The following is a 10,265-nucleotide window of genomic DNA, read 5'->3' as shown; positions in this document are numbered from 1 at the left end:
CTCCAGTTTTTTTATATATATAATACTTTTTAGATGACTTTGTTTACCGTTAGTGATAGTTTGGTCTATGGTTTTCCAATCTTGGGGCAGGCCCCATCCAGAGGGCCCCAAATCAAATCTGGGGATTGTTAGATTTTATCACTTGGAAAATTGGATTTTTTCTCTTTTACTATTTACAATACATTTGCATTATTTTGCAGTGCTGCTGCAAGATTGGCTCATACCATCTTGTGTATTTATTACAGCCCATCTATTTCATTGGTTAAAGACTAAACTAATAGGATCTTTAATGCTGCCAGCCGCTCATTGTTTCTGTTTATTTGGACAAAATGATTGAATTCCAGAGAAAAGATGAGTATAAATATATGAATATTTGAGTTTGAAAAAAATGACAATTTCTTTTCTTATTGTTAATCAAAAACGTTGTCCGCCAAGTGGTCATCACGTGGCAGGAAGTTTGTTGGAAGTGGCCTTGAAACTTCTGGGCTGATCCCTATGGTGCCAACTAATCATAAGGGTTGCATTGTATTGACTGGCCAACTCTTTAAAATGACATAACCTTGTTGTTTTTACATCTTCTGTTTTCACTGTAAGGCTAAAGATCACAAACCTGTTTGTTATCCAGGACAGAGTTCCTCCTCTCTTTTCAGTAATACCATCATTTCTCATGTAACATTAAGTGATCTCCTGATGATCAGTATAGATATTTACATATTTTTATTGAGGTAATGAAAAGACAGCACGTGTGTTTTGCATGCAGCGGATGCTGATATATAAGTCTGTATGCACTACAAGGGTGCAGTCACAGTCCTAATCTAATTTCCAATGCCGACAATGAGGAGACTGCTGCAGTAACCATGGAAACTACTGAGGATACTGAGAGGTTGTCCCTGGTAACTCAGTGAACGAGAGGATTCAAACTGAATATAATTCCCTAATCACACTATTCAGGGCCACTGTTTTAACAACAGTGATAAAAGATACAGCGATCTCAGCATAATTATATTTCAAAGTACTCTTTCTTTCTACAGTAATCGACACTGGGATTTGGTGTTAGAAAATACTGAGTAGCTCACTCAAACATGACATCCTATTCCATTATTAGTGTGGAATTAAGAAATTTGCATCTAAATTAAATACAAAACTGTCGGTTTAGAAACCAATGTGCTCTGGCTTTCCCATTTCAGGCAGCCACACCCTTATGAGCAGTAAAATACTGGCAGAAAAAAACAGCACGAGGATCAGATAAGGGTTTGGTACGTTTGTTTTAGCTATTTCTTTTCTCTGTTTTAACAGCACCAGCAGCTCATTCTGTCAGATAAACACTCGGTTCCAGGTCTGAACGCTGGTATGATCATACTGCGCAGGCACATACATTATACCACTTCTACATTCTGTCATAATGTCAATGTTATACTGAAACGGGTGTGGTCCAGTAATATAAAATCTCCTACACACCTATTGTGCACCTCTCTGTGATCTTCAGATTGGTACTGGTACTCTGACTCTCAATTCATTTTTATTTGACTGCTTTTCATTCTACTTGAAGCAATTCCTCACAGCCTTCAAAGTGCCTTGATTATATTTAAAGTATACATCCAATATTTAAAGCTCCTCGTCAGCAAACCTTTCACTTCACACAAGATGGTAAAAAACATTTTTTTAACCCCTCTGTCGTTAACTTACCAAGAACATTCACAACGACATTTGCCTCAGACTGTCCGACCACATCAGGAAAGTTGTGAATCTGACAAGTGTAGACGCCGGCATCTGAGGGTTGCATGTTGCTTATGGTTATTGAAGCGTTTTTGGTCGGGCCGGGAGACTGGGGAGGCCGAACCCGGCCTTTGTAAGGACTGGGGATGACATTCTCTCCTTTCTGATAGTAAAACACCTGAAAGCCAATTGCCGCAAGTTAGACCGTATAAAAGCACAATTTCTTGTGAATATACTGTTTAATTAATCTTAAAAAAACAAACATTTTATTTAGTCTTTGCTTCCTAAATTGTGCACTACTTTAAGAATATTTCTTTTGTATGAGACTTAAGATTATTAAAACCATTGTTGAGTAGAAATAAGGTCCACAGAGCTGAAATGAATAACCTTTAGTGTAATTACATCCAGTGGAAGGTAGCGTTTTAAAAAGTAACTGCAGCTAATTAGAAATACGTTGTCCAGTTAAGTCAATTTGAAATTCGTCACAATAATCAGACTGCTTGTGAGGCTTGTTTTGTTATTATTAAATCTGCTTGTATCTTGTTTGCCAGTTACGTGCTTTGTCGTCTCTTTAAGGTGTGGCAATGGCATATTCAAAAAAGGCGCCAACTTTGCACAAGATATGAATGTTCAAGATTTGAGATGAAGTTCATTTAAAACACAAAACAACTGGAACATATCTCCCGAACAACACATCCAACGTGTACACCCAACCAGCCTCATTTTTAAGTGTATTACTAATTCACGCACACACACACAAATTCGCTTTGTGTGTCAAAGAATCATTATCGCTCAAATCTTTCTGCAGTCATTAAACAAACAGTGGCGACTCCTGGACTGAAACTCAACGTGGAGAGGAAAAGGTTGCCTTTGTGTTCAGTTTGTTTCATTTGAAATATTATGATACTAAACCTGATGTTACAGTATGAAGGATCCCAGTAGGTAATTTGACACATTTTAAGCACATTGTGGTGCAAAGCGCTGATGTGGGCCGCAGTCTGTCTCTACCTGCTGTGGCGTCATGGAGGGCGGTGAAACAAAGTCCCACTGGATGGTGAGTCCTGCGGTCTGGTCGGTGGACTCAAACGTACATTGGAGCAGGGCGCTCTCGCCCATTGTAACGTTGACGTGTTTCTGCGGAGTGCTGACGGAGATCGGTTCAACAAATCCTACAAAAACAACTAAATTTAATCCAAAATCCAACATCCCTCAAATCACCATGTAATTCAGACCAGCACATACAAATACTACTATGGAGATAAAAGGAAGAAGCAGTAAATGTACCTACCTGCTATGCTAATAAGCACCAATAAGCGCAGCGTGGGGCACATCTTCACACGACGTTGTACACCGTAGTTCACTGAAGGAATGAACCTCTTGCGCTCTTCACCACCGACTGGCTTTTAGCGAGGATGTTGATAACACAATGTTTGTATATGAGTGTTTGCCAGACTGGGTGTGTGTACTCTGTTGTGGTTTAGGAAAGGCGTCAATTTGGCCGTTAATAATTTTGAGCGGGAGCAGATGGGAATAACTCCCACTGACATTTATGAGGAATTTGGTGTGAATTGTAAATCACTGCACAGAAGTTAAAGTGTTTTTTTAGTCAGTGCAGCCGTCTGTTCTTAGGTTGTTTACTTCATGAGGCAGGTTAGGACCAGAGTGTGTTGTGACACTGATTCATTTTCAGTACTTTGGCAGTAGTTTCACTACAGCTCATCACTCCCACCTTCTTGTCTTGTAAGTCATTCTGGGTCATGGCTTCTGGCGAAGGAATTAATGTAATTTAATCTCCACCTGGCCTTTATCGCTGGCCTCCAGGAAGTGTAAGCCAAGGCACTGCAACATGCTGCTTATCATTGGGGAGTTCACTCCCTGGCGCTGCCTACTTAATAAAAGGCAGTTTCACCTTTGTCGCTTTTGCTCAGCACAGCGTGGAGCACAATGCTTACAGAGAGAGACAGTGAATCACACATGATTAATTGTCTGTAATTACCAGAAGCTGACATAAGCAATTAACGACGTGAAAAATGTTGATTGGGGGTGACGGAAGGGGTGACACGGGGGGGCGTTGGATGAGGTGGGATGGTGGACGGAGGCATGTGGAACTTATTATCTAGGAGAAACTAACATGAGAGGAAAGGAAGTGAGCTTTGTGTCTCAAGACTTTGTCTGCAGAAACGAACCCGTTTGGGCAAAACTGTACTGTGTAACAACAAGGGGCACATTTACAATAAATAAAATCAACAAGACGACTCATGAGCAACTGTTCAAGATCCGAAACGAATAAGCATTCAGGAACCGGTGCCAACATAAGAGATAAGAGAGGGAGAGAGGGAAGGAAAGATGAGTGGGGAAAGAAAAAATAAATAACGCAATCTTGTGATTTCATTTAGGATGTGCTGATTATCCATTCTAACATTAGAATGATAATGAATGCTCCCCTGCTGTATTGGTAGCGGTTATTTATTTCAGTGGAGATCAGACTTCTTATCTTGTGTTTGATCTTGTGTCAGTATCTATGACAGCCTGCCACAACGTACATATCAGAATGTTTGCACACGAAGTCCTGTCTAATCTAATTATCTATCTCATTTTGCTTTTATATTTGTATCTTATTTTACTTCATCTTATTTCTTTTTTATTCTTATATTGCACCAACTTATCACATTCCTCTATGTGTAATAAATGTGGCAATAAATGTCTTTTGATTCTGATTTTGTGGGTCATGCGTGCATGGTGTGGTGTACTACTTATGTGCAACCTTTAACGTAACAACGTTCCAGTCACATTAATAGTTATTAATGCAGATGATAATTTGAATGTGAGTGGAGGGCCAGTGAAGCATAAAACTAAAGAGCTTCTCACACAGTGAAATTAAGGTTTCTGGGCCTGAAACTCTGTCCTACATAAACCTCCAGCAGGATTCACAGGATTCCACACACACTTATTCCTCCACCCACTCCAACCGGTGTTTCCCCGTCAGCCGATTGCAAGGAGCTGTGAATCGGAGATTTGGCTGAGCAGGAGCGAGTGTTTCTTTTCCTCTTTGAAAGACTTATTTAAAGGTAGCTTTTGCATCTACAACAACATCATACAATCAAATATGTATTAGTTGGTCATTGTAGCAATGTTTTTACTTAAGGTGGATTTGGTAGCAGTAGCCTATAGTTTGGAATACTGTTACTGTGGTTGCTATAAGGAGCCCTGCAATGCAGTTCAGAAGTTGGCCAGCAGATGACAGGTCAGGCTCCTAGATGATGTGGGTGTGTGTGTGTGTGTGTGTGTGTGTGTGTGTGTGTGTGTAGGTGTGTTTGTGTTTGAGGGTGCAGGGAGACCATGTTGATGGCATCAGAGCCAGGAGCGCCACACACTGGCATTCTCCTTCTCTCGACAGGGGGTAAAAAAATAAAAATGTACGGACACATATATACACATACATACATGTATAGAGATGTTGCACAATATCCACTCCAGGTACCAAGCAACCACATTACATTAAGTAATGGCAATGTTAAAAAACCAAAACATATGCAAGAACAAGACCCCAAAACGACAAACAGTCACATGCAACATCATCTGACTCGCACAGAAGAAAAGGTCTCCTTTGCATTTATTTTTTCTCGTCTCGGCACAAAAAGCCAAATGCAGTGACACGGAAATATTGTCTCACAATGGAATCAAAAGCATGAAATGCTGCTTACGCAAAGATATATGTATACATCCATAAATATAGATTATATAAAGCGATGTACAAGCTTCTAGATTCTTTTGTCATCTTTTAAATTCAGTCTGTTCTTGGTGAAGATGACCTGTCATGAACGTGTAAGCGGAAGTGAGTGTGGAACAAAGGGCAGAGGAAGGGAGAAAGTTTACATCAGCAGACAGTGCTTGATTGACAGCCCGTCAGTGGTGCCCTCAAAGTACGTTCATATCGTTCATAAAGTGCTGCCAGTGAAAAAGGAGCCAGCATATAGTTGACCCTTATTGACAAAAACAAGAATTACACTTTCCATATCCACACTGTCTAATGTCTTATTTGATCATATGAAATCTGTCCTTCGGTGACGGCATTCTTTCCAGGGAAAATGCCAAAATAAATTAAAGAGCACATTCGCCAGGGAAGTGGGATTGAATGTGTCTTGACCTGTGGAAATGTAAGCTTGGCAAGAAGCACTTTGGGTTTTCCACACGATACCAAACTAATGTTTTGAGGAATTTTTGCACGTTTTCTAAATGTCCTACATGAAATATTGGAGAGAAATTTCAGTGTTTTAAAATGAGATCTTGAGCGCTGATTGATATTCATAGAATAATGCAAATATGGGAGGGTTGTGAGCTCAAACAAAGCCATGCAGTATCAATTAATTGTTAAAATGGACTTTGACACTGATGGTATGTACAGCTCCTCAGTTACATTATCACACAATGTGCAGAGTTTGCATTTTCTTTTGGCACATATGTATATGTAGGTATAATCTCACCTTTTTCTCCTCCATCATCACCACCACCCTTTACCCAAAACCCTCAGATATTCTAAATGATTCCCCCTGCGGGTGGGGGGGTTTGGATTTAGAGGTGGAGATGTGGTCGCAATGCATAAAAGAGATCTGTCTTAATATTTTATTGGACATATTATGTCTCCACCCTTCTCCCTCGTCTCTTCAATCTCTTTCCAACGCCTAAACAAGAACTCCATGGCAACACAGAAGAACATACAGTAAAAGCAAAATAGATGGACCTGCCGCACAACAAGAGAGGCATGCTTGACATTTTATCATGTCAAAGGTGATGCTTAAAGAATATGTGATTCGTTTTGGGGGAGAAACATTAACAGATTTAACTCTTTACTGACTAAATAATGGTGGTTTTAGCAGACTTTATTTATCCAGCCAATCCCGGCAGAAAATCTGTTCCAGTAATCCCTTGGAAACGGCACATCCTGCCCCTGAATGAGTGGCACCCCTGTGCTACATCTACACTAATGGTTGACGAGAGTTTTGTTAGAAATACTGGATTGAATTTAAACATTACACGGTTCTATCAATCAAAGCTGTAACAGCTCAGCATCAATGATCATTTCTATAACCTCTAAATTCCAAAAAAGACTGCAGATAAATCTAAATGCCTCGGTTAGTTTGCGTTAATACTATTTATTTAAAGTACATACGTGGCATAAATCACAAACATTCGAAGCCGCTAAACTAATGCATCCACATCCACTGCTTGTTGGCCACTTTACGTCCCCCCTCCCCCCGTTCCACTGTGGAATAGCCATCCATTCCTGACCCATGTTAATGCACCCTTTCAATATTTTATGTTTTTATATGGAGTGCTGACAATAGAACCCAGAAATGGAAGGTGTATTTTACTGGGCTCCTTCCATCTTCTCAACAGATCCATGCACTCCGATGCAAAGCGAGAAAGATAGCAGTGAATACAGCGACACTGAACCTGTTATCTTTAATCCGCACTAAACACCAGCGTTGAAATGAAGCAGTAAAAGTATTCACACATATTTTGGTTTTGTCGTTGTTTTTGTAAAGTGACTTGAGTTGTACAGCTTATAATTTGATCTTGATTTAATATAGGTTGATCTCTTTAAAATCCTTATCTTATATATCTTAGCTCCTCTCAAGGTGAACTCACTTAGCGGTGTAATCAACTGTCGATTGTGCCCGGTGGAGGCAACTGAGGCGAAATGAAAAGAAATCAATTGGGGGACAAACCTGTGCATTAAATCTGCCCTGTATTCAAAGGGGGATATGCCAGGAGAAGATCATTACATCGGTCGCAGTTAGAGGAGGCTAAGCATGACGAAACGCACCGCACTGCAACAACGATAGAGCTCAGCACCGTGGTTCTGTGTTCCTAACAACTCTTCAGCCATTTTGTCTTAAGTAAAACTCAGCAGGAGGAAATCTTATCTCTGAATTTATTTTCGGTGTGTTGTAAACTCCTTTTCCAAACCACATGCTTTGCCACCACTTTTTATTGCACTCTCACATTAGTGGCATTGATTCTGTCTTAGTTTTTAATGGTTATCTATTAGGGAGTTCATTTATTTCTTGAAAATAAAATGTTATGTCTGACCTCATTCTTGTATAAATTCTGGGATTGGCAGAGCTACACAAAGAGTCATCGTAGAATCTCGGGTTCGAGGTTGAGAAAATAATTAAAAAATACACAACACATTACAAATCTGACTACAGGATATATGCATTTTTAAAATGTTTAAAAGTACATATAGTACATTCTTTACACTGAACCGAAATTTAGTGAATGATTCTCTCCGGCTGCATGCCTTTGCTTGCCCGTATGGATTATTTATAGTAAAAAAGCAATGTCTAAAAAAAGAAGTGATATGGAGCGTAAAATAAGGATCTCTGAAAAAAGTGAGGTAAAGTACTAGCTAGGCGCTAGCTATTATCTTAATGGATATTTTGCATTTCTAGCTATTTGACGTTGGGCCTACAGCTGCCATCCAGCTTGGCACGTTGTCCTTTTTTTTACCAGGGCATCAAAATATTTGTAGACCATCATCGGCGTGACAAGCTTAACGGTGACACCTTGTTGAAACACCTTCTTGAGTATCTTGAAATATTTTCCACAAATGTTTCCTTAATGTCTAATTTGGCATATAATTCAAATCTCACAGTTAATTTAGCAACATTATTTGACATTTTGAATTAAATCCTATTTCGTAGTGCTGATTGGAAATACAAACCTATTCTATTCTTTTGTCATCAAAGGTTGGTCGCTTTTACCAAAACATTGACCAACTTTAATGAAACAGACCAAACCACATACAGTAATCCACCACAGATCATGTCACAGTGCATATATTGTCTATATATATATATATATATATATTTCTAGCTGAATTTATATTGATTTCATTGTCATTTTGATGTGAGAATATAGTCCTTGTTTTTCCGGATGGCCATATGGGTCCAGACGTTAATTTCTAAAAACGTTTCAATTAATTGGATTTGAAGTATGTACTGACATTTATGGTGCCCATAGGATAACTTCTCCTGGCTGCTGGTATCAATAGCCAGGAGTTAAATTAGACATTTTCTCTGACCCTATCATCAGCGTGCGCTCATCTTGTGATATTGCAATTTGATGGATCGGTACAACAATATGTACAGACACTCATGATCATAGAAGATGTATTCTCATGGGTTGATCATCTGGTCAAAGTTTGAAGTTTGTGAGTGAATAGTTGCCAAATTAAATTCCCATCAGCCTCAGCTGTATTTTGCTAATTAGCTAATGGCAGCATGCTAAAGTACCACACTAAGATGTTGAAGCTTCTGAACATCTGCATGCTAGTATTGTTGCCGCTGTGCTCGTTCGCTGTGCTCGTGCTAGTTTCTCCAAATCACCCAGTGTGCTTTTGAAATACGTTTGTGTTTTTTCAGGCAGGATTCCAAGGAACAAGCTTGGTAACATAACATGCATTACATTTGATCTCTAATGCCCTGGACTGTGTGGTATTAGTATTATAATAATATTTTTAAATCATAAGGGACTATAAGAAACAAATTCAAACATGACACCCTGCTCCTGAGGACATTGATGCATCAGTGTCGTCCAAAATCCAAAATCATTAATGAAGTCATCAATGCAACTAACATTAAATTCTGGTACGTGTTGAGTTTGGTTAGCAGCTTATAGGCTAACCATTGTTTTTTCTCGTTATATACATTATGAATACATTGTCATACACACATTTATTTCAGAGTTTGACTAATATAAAACTACTTATCCATTTTCCTAACTGCTTATCCTGTTAAGGGTCACTGGGAACTAAGAACCTATCCCAGCATGCACTGGGTGTCAGGTGTGGACATGTTGCCAGTCTATCACATAGCTAACACGCATGTTGACACACATTCACACCTACAGGCAATTTAGAGTCTCCAGTGGTCCTACCATATCTTCAGAATGTGAAAGGAGACCACAACACCCCAAGGACATCCACAAAGACTCGGAGTGAACATTGCTATACGCAGTGAGGCCTGGGACGTCCATACCTGGTTGAATATATGAAAAATTTGATCTGAACTGTTAGATCTTGGTTTTCCAGATGTGTCTACAAATATGACTGATTTAAACAGATAACAGATTATTTCAATTTAAGTGAGTACATTATCTACTTAGATTGGGTTTTTGTTTCCTCTGTAGTGGATCTTTTTCTAGGAGTTGCACCGCTGTGATTCTGCAGAACAAAATGGACAAACCGGCTCTAGATGAGGCCATTCCCATTTTTTGTGTTTTTGGTGCCAACAACCATAGCTGTTTTACAGGCTTATTAGCACACAAAGAACGTTCAGTTGGTTGCAATATGCAACCACAGCACTTGATAAATCCTTCAAACTGTATTTGGTTTATTTGGAGTGATAGCTCTTTAAATGTTGGTAGTTTTTTAGACGGAGATTGTGCTTTGGACCAGTGGAGGGAGAGACATTCAAACTTCCTTTCCTATGAATCTATAAAATCAGTGAGCTAGTTTGGAGAGCAATACGTTGTTTCCTAATCTT

The 10,265-nt window shown here is 39.3% G+C and overlaps 1 protein-coding gene across 1 annotated transcript in view; it reads right to left on the bottom strand.

The window, feature by feature from the left end:
• LOC120822673 (V-set and immunoglobulin domain-containing protein 1) overlaps positions 1-3,329 on the bottom strand; it is a 5,384-nt gene extending 2,055 nt beyond the window's left edge. Inside the window, exons 1-3 of the mRNA XM_040182500.2 lie at positions 3,005-3,329; positions 2,725-2,885; positions 1,687-1,894 (exon numbers count right to left, since the gene is read on the bottom strand). Of these exons, the coding sequence (XP_040038434.2) occupies positions 1,687-1,894; positions 2,725-2,885; positions 3,005-3,047 (412 nt within the window). The 5' untranslated portion in view covers positions 3,048-3,329. The remainder of the gene's footprint in view (positions 1-1,686; positions 1,895-2,724; positions 2,886-3,004) is intronic.
• Positions 3,330-10,265: the final 6,936 nt, after the last annotated feature.

The sequence above is a fragment of the Gasterosteus aculeatus genome, chromosome 7 (assembly GCF_964276395.1).
Source record: "Gasterosteus aculeatus chromosome 7, fGasAcu3.hap1.1, whole genome shotgun sequence".
NCBI lineage: Eukaryota > Metazoa > Chordata > Actinopteri > Perciformes > Gasterosteidae > Gasterosteus > Gasterosteus aculeatus.
The sequence above is the reverse complement of the archived record's forward strand: the minus strand, read 5'-3'. Positions and strand labels throughout refer to the sequence as shown.